Source organism: Schistocerca serialis, chromosome 12 (assembly GCF_023864345.2).
Source record: "Schistocerca serialis cubense isolate TAMUIC-IGC-003099 chromosome 12, iqSchSeri2.2, whole genome shotgun sequence".
Classification (NCBI taxonomy): Eukaryota; Metazoa; Arthropoda; class Insecta; order Orthoptera; family Acrididae; genus Schistocerca; species Schistocerca serialis.
In genome coordinates this window covers 162,989,268-163,011,705 of record NC_064649.1, presented here as the reverse complement: position 1 = coordinate 163,011,705, position 22,438 = coordinate 162,989,268, and the positions used below count along the sequence as shown (strand labels likewise).

The 22,438-nt window shown below is 48.2% G+C and overlaps 1 protein-coding gene across 2 annotated transcripts in view; it reads right to left on the bottom strand.

Moving 5' to 3' along the window:
• LOC126428038 (aminopeptidase Ey-like) overlaps window positions 1-22,438 on the bottom strand; it is a 417,011-nt gene that overhangs the window by 24,375 nt on the left and 370,198 nt on the right. Inside the window, exons 13-14 of one of the 2 annotated variants that reach the window (XM_050089916.1) lie at window positions 16,181-16,324; window positions 9,639-9,720 (exon numbers count right to left, since the gene is read on the bottom strand). In XM_050089916.1, the coding sequence (XP_049945873.1) occupies window positions 9,639-9,720; window positions 16,181-16,324 (226 nt within the window). Of the gene's footprint in view, window positions 1-9,494; window positions 9,577-9,638; window positions 9,721-16,180; window positions 16,325-22,438 lie in introns of both variants that reach the window. The other variant, XM_050089915.1, reaches the window with a different exon arrangement.

Genomic DNA, 22,438 nt, shown 5'->3' with positions numbered 1-22,438 from the left:
GCAGATGGCAGAGGTGGGTGGGGGTAGTATTGCCCCACACCACTGCCGTGTATTCAAGGATGGGACGAACAAGGGAGGTGTAAAATCTGACAGCAAAGTGTGTAAGGAGTGAAGAGGTGGTGTTGATGAGTGGGTAGAGCAGGCATAGTCGCCCTATCTTCTTTCGACACACATCATCAATGTGGGCGTGCCAGGTGAGATGTTGGTCCAGTTTAACTCCTAAGTACTTCGCAGTAGGAGTCCAATGGACTGGGGTACCAAGATGGACACCTGCGGGAGCCAAATGGGAATGTGGCGCCGGCAGATGATAAGGGCTTGGGTTTTGGAGGGATTAAATGCCCGACGCCAGGTCCTAGCCCATTCGGTAAGGGAATCTGTTGCCCCTGGAGCCGCTGTTGACGACCTGCCGCACTCTGAGTACGAGAGAAGAGCGCAGTGTCATCTGCATAGAGGCCTAAATGCACCCTCGGCGCAAAGGGCAGGTCGGCCGTGAAGAGGGAGTAGAGTAGCGGTCTGAGTACTCTGCCTTGCAGTACTCCTGCCCTGATACGTCGTCGTGTAGATTTCCCCTCGGGGATCCTAACGTGGAAGGTGCGACCTTCCAGGTATGTGGCTATTAGCTGTACATGGGACACTGGAAAGCCGAGTGAGAGTAACTTGTAGAGCAGCCCTTCATGCCAGACCGAATCAAATGTCCTTGACACGTCAAGCAGTATGGCTCAGAAGTACTCCCTACGTTCTATGGCGTCCAGTGCCTCTTCTACAAGACGCAGGAGTTGGTGAGTGGTTGCATGACCCTGCCTGAAGACAAACTGCTCATCCGGGAGGACACGTTCTCGGGCAATGTGGATGAGCAGTCGTTTAAGGCACAGCCTCTGGAACACCTTGGACATGGCGGGCAAGAGGCTGATGGGACAGTAGCTGGCAGGAGAACGAAGATCCTTCCCAGCCTTGGGGATGGCGACCACCTCGGCACGTTTCCAGGCAGTGGGAAATGGACTGGTTGTGAGGATGTTGTTGGAGGTGGCCGTCAGGATGGGAATAGAAGCTGGGGGTAGCTGCTTGAGGAGGGCGTTGGTCAGCTTGTTGGGGCCGCCAGCTTTCTTGGAACTGAGGTACTGCAGTTGCAGTTCAACCTGTTCTTCGTTGATGGGAGTGGTATGATCCTCGGGGTACTGGAGGGCAAGGAGTTTTGGGAGGCATGCCGTCACCAGGCAGATATGATTGGGGTCGACAGGGTCATCGACCAGGTTGAAGTTCTGTACGAAGACATTGGCCAAGTCATTTTCCTCAGCATCAGGTTCGGACACAAAGTCATTACCGACCCGGAGGGGGGGGGGGGGGGGGGGGAAATCAGTTGCCCTCGCCGCAAAAGGCATTTTGTGAGCCTCCAAGCAGACTGATCACGCAGGTCAATGGCAGAGAATTTATCCGCCCATGCCTAATTGCGGTGGTCTTGTACCATAGCCTTGATCTGGTGCTACAATCTATTGATTAGGCCCATGGTTGCTGGGTTCCGAGTAAGCGGCCATTCTCGGATGGTCCAGTTTTTCTCTGTGATGAGAGCACAGATATGAGGAGGGAGTGGATGCAGATGGTCTGGGGGTTGTTCCCGACGGTGAGGGGTCGCTGCAGCTACAGTATCGAGAGTGATGGTGGTGAGGTGGGTAAGGTTGCGATCCGCGTCCACCTGATTGGCAGCAGGAATGGTGGGTAGGGCTGCTTCAACCCGTGGCAGGTAGGACCGCCAGTCAACACCGCAGATGTTCAGACCATCATGTGGCACGCAACGAGATCAATGGAGCAGATGACAGGCCGGTGATCGGAGGCCAGAGCGATGTGGGTGGCTGCAGTGATGGGGTGTGTAAGACCTTTCACCACTGCGATGTCTAAGACATCTGGGAGACGTCCTCCAGTGGGGTATATTGTGGGATCATATGGGCCGATGGTGCAGCCGTGATGCTGCTCAGTGACCCGGAGGAATCAACGACCTGACGTGTTGGTAACTCTGCTGTTCCAGGCAGCATACTTGGCGTTGAAGTCGGCGCCAACAAAGACGTCGTTGCCAAGTGACAGCAATGCCTCATACTCTGGTCTTTGAAGAAGGCCTCATGGTGGTCTGTAAAGAGCCACGAACGTGATGGAACCCCTCACCGTGTGGACGACAATGGCAGTGGCTTCCACAGTATTGGGGGACGGGGATGGGGTGGTGGCGGAGGGAATTACGCATGTACACCGCTGTGCCACCGTAGGCGATGGGCCTGTCAGTCCTGTTGCAGGTGTAGTTCGCTACACGGACGAAAACACCAGCTTTGAGGTATGTCTCAGCGACAAGGCAAATGTCAACCCCTCATCAAGGAGGAGCTGACGGAATTCGCCGTGTTGTTTATGGAGACCATTGGCGTTCCAGATAATGGCTGTCAACCCATGGTTTCTAATAGCCATGACCGGAAGGAGCAGGGGTGGCGGTGCTGGAGGACACGGATAGGGAGAGGGCGGAGGCAAGCTGGATAGGGATGGTTTGGAGGAAGTAGATGAAGGCAGTGGCGTTGCCGAGGTCAGAGCCTCAACAACACTGGAAATGAGGTCACCAAAGGGGTGTGAATAGAGGAAGGGGTGGGGAGAGGGTGCTGCTGTAATTGTACTGGGGTGGGAGGGGGGCAGCAGAGCTTGACGCCCGCTGCTGGGGTGGGGAAGGAACAGTAGAGCATGACACCTGCTATGAGGAAGGAGAAGTAGAGCTTGACACCTGCTGGGGAGGGAGTAGGGGGAGTGATGTGGGGGGAGCATGGGATGGGGATGGAGAGGAGGGGGTGGGTAGGAGCCCAGAGGGGCGGGATGGGAGCGAGAGGTGTGGTGAGGGTAAGTCCGCAGCTCTGACTACCCTAGGGCGCCACAGTAACTGACGCTCGGATGGGTCGCCGCCGAGGGCCCCAAAGATCGACGCTGATTGGCGCAAGTAGATTTGATCTTGGGGCAGCCCATGTAGCTGCCCGTATGGTTTCCACCACAACGGGCACAAGTGGGAGGGGCCTCTCGGGGTTTGGAGCACTCGGAAGAGGCATGACCCCCAGTGCACCTCCCAGGTGCAGTCACCCGCAATGTGCGCCAGGCCCTAACAGCAATAGCACACGAGGGTCAGCCTCCAGGAGTGATGTTTCTCCATCGTCATGCTGACGAGTTCGATGGAGGTGAGGGTGGGGAGGAGGCAGTTCTACGGCGTGTCTGGGGCAGAACGAAGAAGAAGCGGTGGGGCGACAAGTAAGGGGGGAGATGTTCTCGAGATGACTTTGGGTGTGACGTTGAGGGCGGATAAGGCTGCCTTCAGGTCATTGTCAGTATGCTTCATAGGGAGTCCCCTGACGACGAGCGAGAGGTGGCGAGATTTGGTGCGGGGGGGGGGGGGGGGGAGAATTCAATGTTAACGGTATGAAGGGTGTGGAGGACTTTGATGATTGGACAGGCGGAAGAGGTCCTCGCCTGCCGTTTTGATGTGATGGGGTACTCCTTGAGTATGTCAAGGAGTCCTTTAAGGGGCTCTTTGTCTCGATGACGACGGATGGGAGGGCTAGGGGGGTGGCTGTGGCTGGGAGAGGAGGGGAGGTGGTGGGGGGGTATGCATCTGTATGATGGCTTGCAGTTTTCTGGGGACACTTTCAGTGAGGTGTCTGAATGTCCGCAAATTGATATCAGCCCGTTCTCCCTCTAGAGTGGGAAGCTAAGAAGGTAGTGATGTTGAATGCTGAGTTGTGCAGAGAAATCGACGTTCTAACTCATCCCAGTGCTGTTTCATTTCTTCAGGTCGGGAACCTGCACTGCTCCACAAAGCACTGCTTCATAGGTGCTACTTTATGAGAGGGTACATAATCATGTTAACAGTAACAATCATCATCTCCAAAAGATTACTTTACTTTACACAGTAGCCAAAGCTGTAAAATGTGTTCACATTCTTCCAAATTAAGTGTTTTCTTAAGCACAATAAGAGGACCACGCCACAACCACGAAAAACGCTGTAACGCCACGTCATCTGTACAGCACTGTTGGAACTGCACGTGGTGGCAGATAATGTTTTCCAGGCATTCGTCAAATTGGAATGCGACAGGCTACAGTGCGATCGATCACTCTAGTAGCGTCGCTCTTTACTCCGCCTCAAGCGTCGCTTAGGATCGACTCCAGAAATACGTGGCTTCAGTCCACTGTACCACATTCTTTCTGGCTCCCTACGCATGGGCGCTAGGTTGCTGGCAGCACTTTGAGACTCACCAGTCACTCCGTTTGGTACGGCCACTGTTTGCAATGCTCGTCAGTACACGACGTCTGCTTCTCTGTGGTCGTTCCTTTGCGTTTCCACTCTTTTGTGGTGGTACGTTCCTATGGGACCAAACTGCTGAGGTCATCGGCCCTTAGGCTTACGCACTACTTAATCTAACTTAAACTAACTTACGCTAAGGAAAAGACACACATCTGCGCACAAGGGAGGACTCGAACCTCCGAGCGGAGAGCTCCGAGAACCGTGGCAAGGCGCCCCTAGACTGCGTGGCCACCCTGGACGGCTCGTTTCCACTTCACTCACATCGGGAAGAGCCTAATTTGGCAGCTTTAGAGGGCCAAAATGTCGCTGATGGATTTGTTATTTAGGTTACATCCAGTGACCAACCCACATTCGTAGTCACTGAGCTTCCCTAACCGACCCATTCTGCTGTTTGTGCTTCTCTACTGTCTACACAATACTTGCCATCCCCTTTTATACTGGAGCATCTTCCCCTCTCGACTCACAGGTCTACGTTTACATATACACATATATTTCTCAAGCCATTTTAGCAGAGCGTATTTGTATCGGTATTAATTTTCCTTCATCTTCTTTAGTTCGTATACTCTGTTATGACTTTGTGCTCGGGGAGCAAGGGCGATAATCTACGATCTGCGCTCCCGAGGAGTCCCCCAGAGACCGATAGTGTTCGCTCAAAGACTTCTAGTCACTGACGTCACACGGAGCACAAGATTGCCGACTGCGAAAGAGATCGTGCTCCGCTCTGTCGCTGTTCTCACGCCGACACTGCTTGCATTGTGTTGCTGATACCTGAATTTCTGTTTGGATACTATCAGGATTGTCAAAGAATGTGGTGTGACGGTAGATGCTTACTGCAACGTCACAAAGACGTGGCTGGAAACTGTCAGTGTCCTCTGTGTAGCAGATTCAAACTACGCAGTAAAGTGCATCTGCAGCATGTGTTATATACTGAGCACGGATTTACAGCAGCCCCGACACTCTCGAGTACAGACATCTATGTGGGACCTTTGGAATGCGGGAGTAATGCCGACCAAATAGAGGCGCACTTGATGTATCGAGTACCTTGCAGTAATCATTTTTTGCAGCAGCTACACGTAAATTGTACCACTTAGCGAGAAAACTTTTTTTATGTGCTGGAGAATAATTTTATTTATACTTCCAGGTGCGTTTGATCTTTTTAACAATATGTCTTCAGTGCATGTACTCAAATGTTACACGATTTTACATTTTGACGTATTGGTTTTTAGAGTTCCTCCCATGCCCCTGGAATGAAGTGGGCCACATTTGACACACAAAATCTATGCTGCAAAATGACCAACGTAGGGGGTGTATAACACTCTAGCTCTAATATTTACAGAGATACAGACAATCCTGTTTTTTAAGCCCCTGCCATATAGGCTGCCATATAGGTGTGTTTTGTGGTAATACTATCGACCTACCTTTTCGATCTGCCTTATAGGGCACCTTACACATCATGAGTAAGAAATGGTTTTACAACCCTCGATATGGGCTCGCCAGCACAACAAGCACGTTTTGCTAGAGTAGTATCGACTTGCTTTATCTGCCTGCGTGGCAGCCTACACAGCATGGGAAAAAAGGGTTTCTGAGCCTATGGAATATGGGCTGTGCTGCACGAGATGCACGTTGTGGGAGTAATATTGGCCTGCTATATCGACCTCTTCTGCAGGGGCTACATGTGTTTAACGGATATCCCTGGGGGATAGGGACACGGGAGAGAGGAGGCAGGGAGATGGATAGTGAGAGAGGGGGTAGTAGTGGAGGGGTGGGGAGAGAGGGGGAGGAGGGGATGTAGACACAGAGAGGGGAGGAGAGAGAGGGTGAGTTGGTACAGAAAGATGGGAGGGAAAAAGAGGTGGGCAGAGAGGTGGGGGAAGTGATGGATACTTAGGGAGGTGAGGAGGTGATGGTCAGTGAGGGAGGAGGAGGATATGTAGCAAGAGATATGCACAACATACATATTACATACATGTATGCAGGTGAAGATGCTGGGAAAAGTCTAGTAATGTAACAAAATGAAAATGTGCTTACATTAAGAGGTCTAATTCATGACTTGAAGATCGTGCAGGTTTCCTGCATGTGGAAAATCAGCTGAAAGTCGCACTTTTTCCTGCAGAGTCGCTGTAATTTCTTTACATAACATTAATTCTACTGCAATTTTGGTGTGTAGACTGTGATTTTTTCTGCAAGTTCTGTCAACTGTCCGACTTTTTGTTTTTATATGGTTTTCCATTAGCGTGTGTGTGTGTGTGTGTGTGTGTGTGTGTGTGTGTGTGTGTGTGTGTGTGTGTGCGTGTGTTTATCTGTTCATTTACGTGAAAAATGTTCTAACACACACACACACACACACACACACACACACACACACACACACACACACACACACGCACATGCGTGCGAGTGTGTGCACATGCACGGGAAATGAGTAAAGCCAAAAATGAGTGTGAGAGTTGGCATCACTTACAGAAGCAAACGACACTCTAAGACACCAAAATGGCAGTTTTGTCATAACAGTATGTTACAAAGTTATGGCGATTCTATGAAGAAAAGTGTGAATATCAACCAGTTTCCTACAAGGCGGGGGGGGGGGGGGGGGGGAACTGCATGATCTTTGAGTAGTAAATTAGGTCTTTTCCTGTAAGTATCTTGTCATTTTGCTGTAAATGTTAATGTAAACTGTTTTAGATCGAAAAACCAAAATATCAAAACAAAAAGCCATTAAATATCACATCCAAGAAATCATTTAATATCAAGAATAGAGATGTTTCGTTAAAAGAGGCAAAATGTGTCTTCTTGTATAAATAAAAATTCGTATGCAACAGGTGAAAAGACGCTTTCTAAGTACTTCAATTTACACGTGATCCACTACCCCAGAAATAATACTTTTAGTTTCAAATGGTTCAAGTGGCTCTGAGCACTATAGGACTTAACTTCTGAGGTCATCAGTCCCCTAGAACTTAGAACTAGTTAAATGCAACTAACCTAAGGACATCACACACATCCATGGCCGAGGCAGGACTCGAACCTGCGACTGTAGCGGTCGCGTGGTTCCAGACTGTAGCGCCTAGAACCGCTCGGCCACTCTGGCCGGCAATATTTTTAGGTAAAATATCCCAACATCCCGGAGGGATATTGATGGGCAAGGGAGGGTTGCAGGTAAAAGTTAAGATGACTGACTTTGCTGTCGAAACTATAGTCTTCGGGCTCACTCGGGTAATTGGTGATTAACCTGGTACTCAAAGTCTTTAGAAGCTTCTCGAAACTTGGACAGGTGTACAGAACCTTGCAGAACACCCATCCAGATAGCTGTGCATGTTAAACTGCCACTTCTGGGATGGGGACATGCTCCAGCCGTGAAGGAAGTATGCCTGTCAGATTAATGACGAAGGTTAGTGTGGATGTGGTTTTTCGACGCTTTCTCAAATCCCAATTGTTGACTACTGGGCTGGTATCCAGGTCTCGCATCAGCTACGCGTTTCACAGACATTTTGAAAACTTTCACTCACTTTCACACGGATAATGCTATTCGCAGACAGTTGGAATACACATATTCGGTTCCATCAGGTTGTCGTAGCGGCCCCTTTTTATGTAAACGGCCGGCACAACAGACAGGCAAGGTGGGCTGCCGACCCCCCTTCAAGAGCTCATATCAAAACATCGCCAGTGAATGTAAACATCAGCAATCTTTCTGTATAAACAAAAATGTTCAAATGTGTGTGGAATCTTATGGGACTTAACTGCAGAGGTCATCAGTCCCTAAGCTTACACACTACTTAACCTAAATTATCCTAAGGACAAACACACACACCCATGACCGAGGAAGGACTCGAACCTCCGCCGGGACCAGCCGCACAGTCCTTAGACCGCTCGGCTAATCCCCGCGCAGCTACATAAACACGTCACTAGTTTGTGAAAAGCCGTGTGACAGAGATACCCCAACTGGAACTAATGTGATTGAGTGTAGCACTCTGCAGAATCAGTGTTATAAGCATGCCAGCAGAGTCAGACCAGCAGTGCATACGTACAGCTGGGACTCCACTGGCCAATACCTAGGCCAGCTCTAGCCCAGTAGACACTCGCCGTAGTCTTTCTGTAGAAATTTGTATCTTGTTGGGCGTAACGCCACTTTGGAATTGTGTAGCATAGTATTTTGGTTGTTATTATTTCTTTTCATTGTCTTTGCACAAGAAGAATTATTGTGTTTCTATTGTGTTGTGTTTGGAAATTAGGACACGCAAAGAAGGCGTTTTAGTTAAATAACTGTGTTCAAACTTGATCGTTAGTTCTTCTGTGCCAACCACAGGACACTACACAGGTAACAGGGTACTGACAGGAAAGGCATCCAACCACCTCTTAAAATTAATTGTGCCGCATCCGTTTGTAACGGTGCCGACTCTGCATAAACGCAGGACAAAAGCACAAGAAGAGGTTACAACTCTGTAAAATCTTCGAGATAAAATAAAAGTGTATATTTTTCCCATGCTGTCACGAGCTCAGTAATGGGTTAACTTACTACTCATCTATGAAGAAGCACTGGAATTTATAGGTGGTGGTCAAAGTTGGCTCAAATGGCTCTGAGCACTATGGGGCTTAACTTCTAAGGTCATCAGTCCCCTAGAACTTAGAACTACTTAAATCTAACTAACCTAAGGACATCACACACACCCATGCCCGAGGCAGGATTCGAACCTGCGACCGTAGCGGTCGCGCGGTTCCAGACTGTAGCGCCTAGAACCGCTCGGTCACCCTGGCCGGCTGGTCAGTGTTGTGGGGGAGGAGGGATGAAAGGGGGGAGCCTCATTAGGCAGCGACCTGGAAAGTAACAACAGGAAAATCAATGGAAAGGAAATGAATCCAAGACCACAGGGCATTGCTAGATGAAGATGTGCCCAATGAATGCAGGCCATACAGTTTTGTGTAGGGGGTATGCTAACACTAATGGCATCACACAGAGGAAACTTGGCAGTGCGTGCTGTACGAATCCTGTATGTGGAATGAGGAAGTGAGTGTGCTGACTAGTGGCGAATAGCTGTCTCGCATGGTGGTGTGGGGTGGGGTGAGGTTACGTGAGGTGTTTCGGTGGGATGTACAACCAGTGACTAAGCGAGTGCGGTGCCGTGCCAGCCAGACGTTGGCAGCTGCCGTGTAGCCCCTCGGCAATGGGGGTCTGTGGCTGCTGACTCACCTCCTTGAGCTCCCGCTCGGTGTACATGTCCTCGGCGATGGCCTTGACGTACCTGGACAGGCGGCTCGCCTTGGGGCCGTAGCTGCAACAGAAAGTGCTCTACAGCGCCACAAGCAGACACCACACGCAGCAGCCTGCTCTCACCTGCTGCAGGTCCCCATCGGTGAACAGGGTCTCCGCCACAGCGTGCACGTACCGCGACAGAGAGTCCGGCTGGGGCCCGAAGCTGCAACAGCGGGTGCCTCCGACTGTGGTCCCTCCGTCATATTTCAGCCGCAGAAGCGACTCATTTTGTGACAAAATGTGGCTGTACGTAAAGCTATGGCAATGGCTGACTGTTGTACACGGCCTCAGAAAAGAAGTGGATCACCCAGATGCCACGAATGATTAGACTTGCAGTTCTCTGTAGCAGGTAGAATCGCCACCAAACTGCTTTAGTGTCGTTCCTGTTCACTGTTGTTCGCTGCCCTGGAATGAGAACAACTTCAGATGATGTGTGATGGCTGTGAAGGACACGGAGATGCCACAGATTCGTGTGAGAGAGTAACCGAGTCTGAAAGAGGCTTCATTGCGGGTCTCCATTTGGCCGGCTGGTTGGACTGTGCAGTATCCAGACTTGGGAGGCGTTCAGATGTGACTGTGGATCCTTCTCGGATTGCAAGGGAAAATGAGGGCAGGTATACTTGTTGTGGTCGACTATGTCTGATCACCACAAGTGAGGATCGGTTTGTTGTGCACCTGGCATACACACATCAAAAAAGCTTAGCGTCACCCTAGTTCCGAGAACTCCTGAAGATAGACGTTGACTGTGGATATTCTATCACAGTCACAGTCCCTTTGACTGTTCAGAGATGTCACTAAACCCGCCCAAAGATGTAAACAACCATGCATGAGCAGCGCCTATTAGGAGATTTCCGACAGCCGATCAGTTCCAGTCATTCGAGCAGGAGGAAGGTACACGGCCCACGTTGTCCGTAGTTCAACCGTGCGTAGATGGCCATTTCTGCGGTTCGATCGTGTCCGCATTGTTACTTCGTGCCAGGAAGTGCTCTGAACAAAAAAAGTGTCCAGTGTATCGGAGTGAACCAAAGCGAAGTTGTTCGGACATGGGCGAGATACAGAGAGACAGGAACTGTCGATGATATGCCTCGCCCAGTCCGCCCAAGGGTTACTATTGCAGTGGATGACCGCTATCTACGGATTATGGCTGATGAACTCTGACAGCAATGCCACCATGTTGAATAACGCTTTTCGTGCAGCCACAGGACGTCGTGTTACGACTCAAACTGTACGTAATAGGCTGCACGATGCGCAACTTCACTCCCAACTTCCATGGCGAAGTCCATCATTGCAACCACGGCAGCGCGGTAGAGATAGGGCCAACAACATGCCGAATGGACCGCTCGGGATTGGCATCACGTTCTCTTCATCGATGAGTGTCACATATGCCTTCATCTAGACAATCGTTGGAGACGTGTTTGGAGGCAACGCCTTATACACACTGTCCAGCGAGTGCAGTAAGGTAGAGGTTCCCTGCTGTTTGGGGTGGCATTATGCGGGGCTGACGTACGCTGCTGGTGGTCACGGAAGGCGCCGTAACGGCTGTACAATACGTGACTGCCATCCTCCGACCAATAGTGCAACCATATTGGCAGCATATTGGCGAGGCATTCGTGGACGATAATTCGAACCCACAACGTACACATCTTGTGAATGACTGCCTTCAGGATAACGACATCGCTCGACTAGAGTGGCCAGCATGTTCTCCAGACAATGAACCCTGTGGAATCTGCCTATGATAGATTGAAAAGGACTGTTTATGGACGAAGTGACCCACCAACAGCTCTGGGGGATCTACGCTGAATCGCCGTTGAGGAGTGGGACAAGCTGGACCAACAGTGCCTTGATGAACTTGTGGATAGTATGCCATGACGAATACAGGCACGCATCAATGCAAGAGGACGTGCTACTGGGTATTAGAGGTACCGGTGTGTAAAGCAATGTGGACCACCACCTCTGAAGGCCTCGCTGTATGGTGTTACACCATGCAATGTGTGGTTTTCATGAGCAATAAAAAGGGCTGAAATGATGTTTATGTTGATATCTACTCCAATTTTCTGCACACGTTCCGCAACCCTAGGAACTGAGCTGACACATAACTTTTTTTGATGTGTGTATGTAACCCCTTCTTATCTGAGCCTACCATTTGAGAACAAGTAATGGGTTTCCTGGCACTATTCGTCAGAGACTGGCAGCAGCCATGCTGGGGAACTACTGTCCCACAGGTAGCCTGCCATTAACACCGCAACTTGAATGGCTACATTTGCAGGAGGCACGGGTTGCACTGTGTTACACAATGAATTGCAGTTATGTGCTATCACGGATGAATCATTCTTGCTATGTTTCGGAGACGCACAGAAGTGTCGGTCCTGGCAGCACGATGTGGGAAGCCAACTACTCTCTGGGAACTCCAATAGCATAGAATCACTTCGTGGGCATCCTACATCCTCATGTGTTGCCTCTCATGTGGTATTACTATGGTGCCACTTTTCAGCAAGATATCGCTAATGTGAACGTATGCACGATACTGAGGTACTGCTGTGGCCACCAGAAGTCTCAGATCTGTCTCAGGTGGAACACATGTGGCACCATCTCGGTTCTTATCAGCGTCCGAATGACCGTATTTGGGATATTGGAAGCCAGTTACAAAAACTGTGGGCCAACGTCGCTTGCGACAACCTTCTCCTGGAACAATGCTTGCATTCAGATAAGAGGGCATGCAAAGCCGTACTTACTGGGCTTATACTATCAAGCTTTGTGTGAAACCGACGATTTTCGATATGTTTTTTTTTGTGGTTTTACGCTTCCTCCTCGTCCTCATCTGGGTGCTTCACTCTTTTTGCCAGGCAGTGTTCATTTCGTGGCTCGTCGACGGAGAACACAGCCAGACAGAAAATACGCGCACAGGCAAAGGAGCAACATAAGAAATACAATTGCCAGAAAGAAATCTCATAAAACGAAACAGGATAAAAAAAAATTAGTGTAGCCAGCAGCATCACTTTCTGTAATACTGACAATGTAAAATAAAGAACATGTGTCACATGTAAATTATGAGGCAGTTCCCTAACTACCTCTTCAACAATATTATCTAAATATAAAATTTTGTCTCCTTCTTCAACATCTTGCCTGAAGGAATAAAGCTTTGGGAAGTAGTTGTAATTGTGTTTTACTCTCTTTCTTCTGAGACTGTGAGAGCTAACAGTTCTTGCACTGTTGTCAAACACACACGTCAGTGAGTTCTTTGTTATCTCCTTTGTTCCTTCCAACATAAATTTAACAGTATCGCATAGAGTCAGGAGTCGTGTTGGGGCTGGAAGGTGGGGCCTCACTGCAGGTGCAGCGATTCTAGGGAGGCGCTCGGCTGTAACGCAACTTCAAGGTGCCTGTTAATCAGCGTAGATGTCACCACACTGGAGGAGAGAAGGCTTTACTGCTTTGTGCAATGAAGTCTTTCACGTCCAGTTCTCTTGGTTGCTGGTGATCTTGAGCGATGTATGATCACGCTCGATGAAGCTCTTTTGTTCCTGACATATCATCCAGAGCTACGTTAGACATATTTGGTGGTGTTCCCAGATGGACTGAGTCTTACTGGCTGATGGGTCTGCCATCTAAGAGGAGTATAAATACCCTGAAAAGAAGCGTGATCGCCAGAGGTAATTCGGCTAACCACCTAGCGAAGTCTTCTGAAAGAAAAATTTTAACTAATCTGACGAACTGTTATCTGGGGCTGTATAGAGAAGCCATCGAAATATACAGGCAGTTTTAAAAGAAAAGAAGAAACCATGAAACTTAATGATACATGGACAGTACTTTTACAGAAGCGATACATGTGTTTTATCTTTGACAGATCACAGTTGATAGTTGAGTTTTATCTTTGACAAGATTTATCTGTGACGATCACGCTTCTTTTACGATGTTTGCACTGTGCACCGACATTAAAGTGAGTATCTGGCGAAGGCCGAAAACGACTAGGTTTCTCGGTTGAGGACCCACGGTGCAAACTGCCTGATTGATGTGGTCCCACAGATCCTCAACTGTGTTTAAATGTGGGGAATTTGGTTGCCAGGGGGGGGGGGGGGGGGTGGTACGGTAAACTCATTCCGGTACTGTTCAGACCGTGCACGTACACTGCAAACTGTGTGACACATTGCATTGTCCTCCTGGTAGATGCTATTGTTTCCAGGAAAAACAAACACCCTGTAGGGGTGGACGTGAGACCCGAGTATTGATACATACTTGTGCTGATCCATTGCGCCTTGCAGAATGGCAAGCTCACCCCAGAACACAATGCTCGGTCCCCTGGCCTGGATCCTTCTATCGCACAGTATTTGCTCTCAGATGTTTTACGCCATACACGCGAACAGAGTGGGGTGGCGCACTGGACTCGCATTCTGGAGGACGACGTCTCGATCCCGCGTCTGAGTCATCCTGATTGAGGTTTTCCATGATTTCTCTAAATCGCTTCAGGCAAATGCCAGAACGGTTCCTTTGACATGGCACGGCCGACTTCCTTCCCTGATCCGATGAGAGTGATGACCTCACTGTTTGGTCTCTTCTCCCAACTCGAGCCAACCCAACACGTGAACGGCCACCTGTCATCCGAAAAGGTCAACTGTCGCCGCTCATTGGATGTTCAGTTGCGCTACTGACGTGAAAATTCCAGCCTTCATCACTGGCGCCAGCTGCGGAGGCAGTCAGTTGCTGAACAGGTGCACACTTGTTCGCCTGTACAAATATGTGCAGCTGTCGTTCACCCCTGTTATCTATGGCCTCAGCACCGGTTTCGGATAGTGACGTTTTGCCGTGCTCGGTAAACTGTAACCACGGCAGCTGCAAACAGTTTACAAACTTACCATTTTGGAAATGGTTCCATCCTTGTTTCGAAAGCCAATGATCGTGCCCTTTAGAACGTGACATAAATCGCTCCGTTTCTGCTTTACGACAAACGATTGCATCGCTTTCCGCATGCCCCTGAGACGCTTCATACCACCTCCACTGTTAGCGTCTGTGAGTGGTTACTGTACGCTGACGTCAGAAGTGAGCGGTGCTCGCATTAATGCGATTGGACCGTGCACGTCACACTCTGATGTGAGCAAGACTCGGAAGATCCAGGAGCACCTCTGAAGTTCTCCAACGTACCTGTGGGCGAAACGTCGGGAAGAAAATAGTTTGATGCACCACCACTATACAGGGTGTTACAAAAAGGTACGGCCAAACTTTCAGGAAACATTCCTCACACACAAATAAATAAAATATGTTACGTGGACATGTGTCCGGAAACGCTTACTTTCCATGTTAGAGCTCATTTTATTACTTCTCTTCAAATCACATTAATCATGGAATGGAAACACACAGCAACAGAACGTACCAGCGTGACTTCAAACACTTTGTTACAGGAAATGTTCGAAATGTCCTCCGTTAGCGAGGATACATGCATCCACCCTCCGTCGCATGGAATCCCTGAAGCGCTGATGCAGCCCTGGAGAATGGCGTATTGTATCACAGCCGTCCACAATACGAGCACGAAGAGTACTACATTTGGTACCGGGGTTGCGTAGACAAGAGCTTTCAAATGCCCCCATAAATGAAAGTCAAGAGGGTTGAAGTCAGGAGAGCGTGGAAGCCACGGAACTGGTCCAATCCATCGGTCACCGAATCTGTTGTTGAGAAGCGTACGAACACTTCGACTAAAATGTGCAGGAGCTCCATCGTGCATGAACCACATGTTGTGTCGTACTTGTAAAGGCACATGTTCTAGCAGCACAGGTAGAGTATCCCGTATGAAATCATGATAACGTGCTCCATTGACTGTAGGTGGAAGAACATGGGGCCCAATCGAGACATCACCAACAATGCCTGCCCAAAAATCTGTGTTGATGACGTGACTGCACAATTGCGTGCGGATTCTCGTCAGCCCACACATGTTGATTGTGAAAATTTACAATTTGATCACGTTGGCGTACATACTGACGAAACTAAAATGAGCTCTAACATCGAAATTAAGCGTTTGCGGACACATGTCCACATAATATCTTTTCTTTATTTGTGTGTGAGGAATGTTTCCTGAAAGTTTGGCCGTACCTTTTTGTAACGCCCTGCAGAACCTGGAACACTCACGAGTGATCATTATTGCATGAAACGATGCAGAAAGGGAAGGGGGGTTTTTGTATGTCAGTTATTCTAACAAAATCCAGTACCTGAAGCGGACATTTGACACAATAGGGACTTGCAGCAGGCCTTACAATGTATGTCCACTCACTGCTATCCGACAGTCAAGCCTGCAACCTAGCAAATGCAGGCGAACCTTAGAACATTAGGATAGAGGCAACTGAGCGGGTGACACGTAGCCAGCAGCTATAGTCGAGACAGCATAAGAAGATCCCTGACGGCCCTGTTGCCAACTTTCTGAGGCAAAGCGCTAATGGCTGCAGGCTGAATCAGCAGCCACCTATAGAGGTGTGACAACACTGAGGCGTCGGCATAGGAGCGTTTACAAAATAGCTTTACGTTATCGGTTGAGGTAGAAGCGCGAAGCTGCCACGGCCAGCCCACTGCAACTGTCAGGGATCCACTTACGCAGATTCGACTATAGCTCTGGCTGCATTAGTCTACTCTAGGCTACTCACAACTGGTGTAGCTGAGTAATGTTCCTGTAGAAGAACTCCTCGGCGATGTGGAAACCGTACTCGTTCTGCGCCACTCCGGAGAAAACGGTTGCACTGTCCTGCGGCCGGATGCTGTAGCCCTCCAGAACGGACCACTCCAGCAACCTGCCGGCACACGGTGGACAACTTTCAGAAACGCGACCCAAGCACAAGAAATCCGACACAATAGCCTGGCAGCCTCAGAGTAAACTTTTAAACTTATAATCTAAATTTTCAAGTTTAGCGGAGACAGGCATCTCCTGTAGAGAAGTGTGTAATGTAGTGCAGACTACATTGAGGTGACAAAAGTCGTGGGATACCTCGTAACATGGTGTCGGACCTCTGTCTGCCTGGCTCGACCAGCCACCGGAGTCCCCGGCAGAAGCACTGAGCCGTGCTGGCTCTACAGCCGACCATAACAGCGAAGGCGTTGTCGTTGGAGGATTCTGGGCACGAACTGACCTCTCGATTGTGTTCCATGTTGGGCTGTCTGGGTGGACAAATCATTTGTTTGAATTGTCCAGAGTATTCTTCAAACCAATCGCGCACAATTGTGACCCACATTGTCATCCGCAAAAATTTCACGTCGTTTGGGAACGTGAAGTTCACGAATGACTGCAAATGGTCCCACAGTTGCCGAACATAATGATTTACAGTCAATGATCGCTTCAGTTGGACCAGACGACGGCAGTCCATTCCATTCCATTTGAACATAGTACCATACCTTGAAAATGCGTTACTGAACTCGGTTACTGACACTAAGGTTCCAGGCCTATGGGTACAAGATAATTCAAAATGGGACTGTTATATAAAAGAACTTGAGAAAAAACTTTCGAAAGCTTGTTATGCTCTGCGTGTGTTAAATAAAAGTGCAAGCAAGTCAACAGTTATTCAGGCGTATTATGCATAGTTCCATGCACTACTTCGATATGGGCTAATCTTCTGGGGAAGTTAAGCCACCAGCATAAAGATCTTTAGGATGCAGAAAAGGGCAATCAGGGCTATCTGCAACCTAAGGAAACTGGAAACATGTAGACCACATTTCATCCAGATGAAAAATAATGAGCCTACCGAGCCTTTACATATATGAGTGTATCCTGTTCGCAAATGAGTATGTTTTAAACCAAACTGGACATCTTCAACAAAATAAGCATATACAGAGTGACAACACAAGAAACACAAATAATATCCACATGTCACAGTGTAGAACAGCACTGTACCAAAAAACTGTATCACAGATAACAGTTCAGTTATATAACGGCGTACCCAGTGATTTAAAATCGCAGCAACATAAAATTTTTTTTAAACATAATCTTAAGTCATTTCTAGTGGAAAAATGTTTTAAATTACAAAAAATAGCCTTGTAAATAATGATTATGTAATAATGGTTAAATTCAAATTGCTGTATTTGTCACTTGTAATTTATGATTGTTATCTGTAATTTATTTTGTCATGCTCTCTCTCTCTCTCTCTCTCTCTCTCTCTCTCTCTCTGTGTGTGTGTGTGTGTGTGTGTGTGTGTGTGTGTGTGTGTGTGTGTGTGTTTCTGCTCCTTTCGCAATTTTGGCTTGCCCTATATTCAATGTACTGTTTAAGTATGTAATCAATCAAATGGACCAATAAATAAATGAAATGAAATGAAATGAGCACGCCCCACACCATTATGGAGCCAACAACCAGCACGTGCCTTGTTGACGACTTTCGCCCATAGCTTCACGGGGTCTGCACTCTACTTGGACCACCGAGCGAGGTGGCGCAGTGGTTAGACACTGGACTCGCATTCGGGAGGACGACGGTTCAATCCCGCGTCCGGCCATCCTGATTTAGGTTTTCCGTGATTTCCCTAAATCGCTCCAGGCAAATGCCGGGATGGTTCCCGTGAAAGGGCACGGCCGACTTCCTTCCCCGTCCTTCCCTAATCCGATGAGACCGATGACCTCGCTGTCTGGTCTCTTCACCCGATCAACAACATCTACTTGAAGCGTACCATCAGGTCTTACCGACTGAAATCCGGATTCATCTCACAAGGCCCCTGTTCCGCAGTGTCTGCAGTCCAGCCCATACGGTCACGAGAGCCCACGAGACGCGCTGAAGGCGATACTGTACTACTGGTAGACGCACTCACATCAACCGTCTGCTGCCGCAGCCCACTGACGCCAAACTTTGTCGCGCTGTCCTAACGGATACGTTCGTCGTACATCCTAAACAGATTTCTGCGGTTATTTCATGCGGTGTTGCTTGTCTGTCTGTACTGACGACTGTACGCAAACACCGCTGCTCTCGGTCGTTAAGTGAAGCCCGTACCATTGCGTTGTCTCTGGAGACAATGCCTAAAATTTGATATTCTCGGAACACTCTTGACACTGTGGATCTTGGTATACTGAATTCACGATTTCCGAAATGCGTCTAGCTCCAACTACCATCCCTCGCTCAAAGTCTATTAGTTCCCGTCATGCGACCACAACCACGTCGCAAACCTTTCGATGTGAATCATCTGAGTAGGAAGCCATCTCCGCCAACGCATTGTCCTTTTACACCTTGTGTACGCGATACTACAGCCATCTCTGTGTGTATGTATCGCTGTCGCTTAACTTTTGGACCTCAGTGTAGTTCACCTCTTCATACAGCGCGACCTTCAGTGTAGCACGTCATTCAAAACTACTGAGTACAGTAATCTTACATAACCATTATCAATGCTTTAATTTTGTAGTTTGGATGTTACTCGGGTTCGCCACTACCACTATAATTAAAAAAGGAAACTATTAAAATGTCAAAATATTGTTATTGAATGTAACAATATTATGAGACGGAAAGTTGCTGCTCACCTTATAGCGGAGATGCTGAGTCACAAATACGCACAAGAAAAAGACTTTCAAAATTAAAGCTTTCGGCCATTAGCCTTCGTCAGCAATAGACATACACACACACACACACACACACACACACACACACACACACACACTCACGCAAACGCAACTAACACAGGCAGCTCAAGGTCAATGGCTTAAAGCTTTAATTGTGAAAGTCTTTTTGTTGTGCCTATATGCGACTCAGCGTCTCTGCTATATGGAGAGTAGCAACTTCCCTTCTTATAATATTGTTACATACCATCCTGGATTTTCCATTGTTCGATTATTGAATGTAAAACTGTTTTTGGAGCTTCTTGAAGATTACATGATAGCATGAAATTATCTTAAAATATCCACGATTTACGGACCATATAACTGGCTACAATAATTTATTCAACACTTGTACATTTTATGAGAATATTACGAATTATAATCATCATGTAATTGAAGTATGAGAGCACGGTGAAAAGTAATTCCTCCGAATTTTTTATTCTGTTCCCTGTGTCGGTCCCGTGTGTACCTCATGTTACTCGCCGGACTTACTCGCTTCGCTGAGGCACGCTGCAGCCGTCTGCCGCTAGAGCGGCGTGCAGCATGGCGGTGCGCCACATAAATATGTCGGCATGTGAGGAACTCCGTGATGTAATCTACACTCCTGGAAATCGAAATAAGAACACCGTGAATTCATTGTCCCAGGAAGGGGAAACTTTATTGACACATTCCGGGAGTCAGATACATCACATGATCACACTGACAGAACCACAGGCACATAGGCACAGGCAACAGAGCATGCACAATGTCGGCACTAGTACAGTGTATATCCACCTTTAGCAGCAATGCAGGCTGCTATTCTCCCATGGAGACGATCGTAGAGATGCTGGATGTAGTCCTGTGGAACGGCTTGCCATGCCATTTCCACCTGGCGCCTCAGTTGGACCAGCGTTCGTGCTGGACGTGCAGACCGCGTGAGACGACGCTTCATCCAGTCCCAAACATGCTCAATGGGGGACAGATCCGGAGATCTTGCTGGCCAGGGTAGTTGACTTACACCTTCTATAGCACGTTGGGTGGCACGGGATACATGCGGACGTGCATTGTCCTGTTGGAACAGCAAGTTCCCTTGCCGGTCTAGGAATGGTAGAACGATGGGTTCGATGACGGTTTGGATGTACCGTGCACTATTCAGTGTCCCCTCGACGATCACCAGTGGTGTACGGCCAGTGTAGGAGATCGCTCCCCACACCATGATGCCGGGTGTTGGCCCTGTGTGCCTCGGTCGTATGCAGTCCTGATTGTGGCGCTCACCTGCACGGCGCCAAACACGCATACGACCATCATTGGCACCAAGGCAGAAGCGACTCTCATCGCTGAAGACGACACGTCTCCATTCGTCCCTCCATTCACGCCTGTCGCGACACCACTGGAGGCGGGCTGCACGATGTTGGGGCGTGAGCGGAAGACGGCCGAACGGTGTGCGGGACCGTAGCCCAGCTTCATGGAGACGGTTGCGAATGGTCCTCGCCGATACCCCAGGAGCAACAGTGTCCCTAATTTGCTGGGAAGTGGCGGTGCGGTCCCCTACGGCACTGCGTAGGATCCTACGGTCTTGGCGCGCATCCGTGCGTCGCTGCTGTCCGGTCCCAGGTCGACGGGCACGTGCACCTTCCGCCGACCACTGGCGACAACATCGATGTACTGTGGAGACCTCACGCCCCAAGTGTTGAGCAATTCGGCGGTACGTCCACCCGGCCTCCCGCATGCCCACTATACGCCCTCGCTCAAAGTCCGTCAACTGCACATACGGTTCACGTCCACGCTGTCGCGGCATGCTACCAGTGTTAAAGACTGCGATGGAGCTCCGTATGCCACGGCAAACTGGCTGACACCGACGGCGGCGGTGCACGAATGCTGCGCAGCTAGTGCCATTCGACGGCCAACACCGCGGTTCCTGGTGTGTCCGCTGTGCCGTGCGTGTGATCATTGCTTGTACAGCCCTCTCGCAGTGTCCGGAGCAAGTACGGTGGGTCTGACACACCGGTGTCAATGTGTTCTTTTTTCCATTTCCAGGAGTGTAGTTTCGAAGTTCAGGAAAAGTGGCCCCATTTCAGATTCCCAGAAGAATGAAAGCTGTGTAAGGTAACAATTGTATCTACATCAGTAATGTGCGACGTTGGCTTGTTTTTGCCTGTAATGAACAAAACGATGGTGCCAACCTCATCGTGTCTGACAGCTTGGAATGTCTGCAAAACTTGAAGAATACCTTCAAGGACTGATAGTTATGAAGTGGTGTAAGCAGAGTTAAGGCTGTTGCTCCATCAACAAAGTTAAATATTCTGCATTGACGGTAATCAATCGTTGGGAGAAATGTGACGATGTTGAGAAATAAATATGTGGACACGAAGAATAAAGATGCATAATGTCAATCAAGTTTGTTGTATTTGAAACTCTTACAGTTTTCACAAAGGAAATTCGGAGTCTTTATTTTTTTGCAACCCTCTTACAACTAAGATTATTTAAAAGTAATTGTTACCTGCACATAATTTGTCAAATTTCATATTGAAAATGTTCTTGATCTAAAACAGTGACCTTACCAAACATTTTCCTCTGTTACGTGAACTATTGTGCTGCCTTTGACTTGTTGCGAAATGGTATTTTCTAGTTACAAGTTTCATTTAGTAGGTACTCAAACAATGATACGTAATATGGTCATTGTTGAATGTTAACTATGCTTCTTTGGCAGAGGCCGCCAGTTCGGCCTGGATTCATTTTCAGCTGAAGTCTCATCTTGGCAAGTTGTAATTGAAACTGTTACAAGTTCGTCAGCGTGCAGCCTTCACAACAAAAACTGTTAGAATCCGGTGCGAGTGAAAGAATAAGAGGGAGAACATGTTCGCAAAAAAAGTGTCTACTTATTTGTTCTGAAGTCCGAACCCAATCAAAAATCAGATTAACTCCCACAGTTAAGTACTGATATCATTTTAGGAGCAACTTTAACTCTACATTACCATTTTGTAGTATCAGCTTCTCGTGATCTTCATCAGCTTTTTCCGGTCAAATCACCTGAAAACCATATTTCTAATCCCTTGTGAAACTTCAACTGATATATACCTAAGTTTGACCAAGAATCAGATAGCAGTATTAGAAGGGGCAGTCATAACGCCTAAAATATCCCCTCTCACCTCTCAGCACCACACTGAAGCTTACAGGAACACCGTGCACACATTTAATTCGAAGAAAATTGTGACTGCAATCAATATTTTTCATGTTATAGTGTATTATTAATGTTAAATTACTTATTAGCTAGACAAACAAAAATAAATTTGCTTATATTTAAAAAAATTTCTTTTTATAAAACTTTGTTTAAGAAATATCTAAAATTTAGCTGGGCAAGT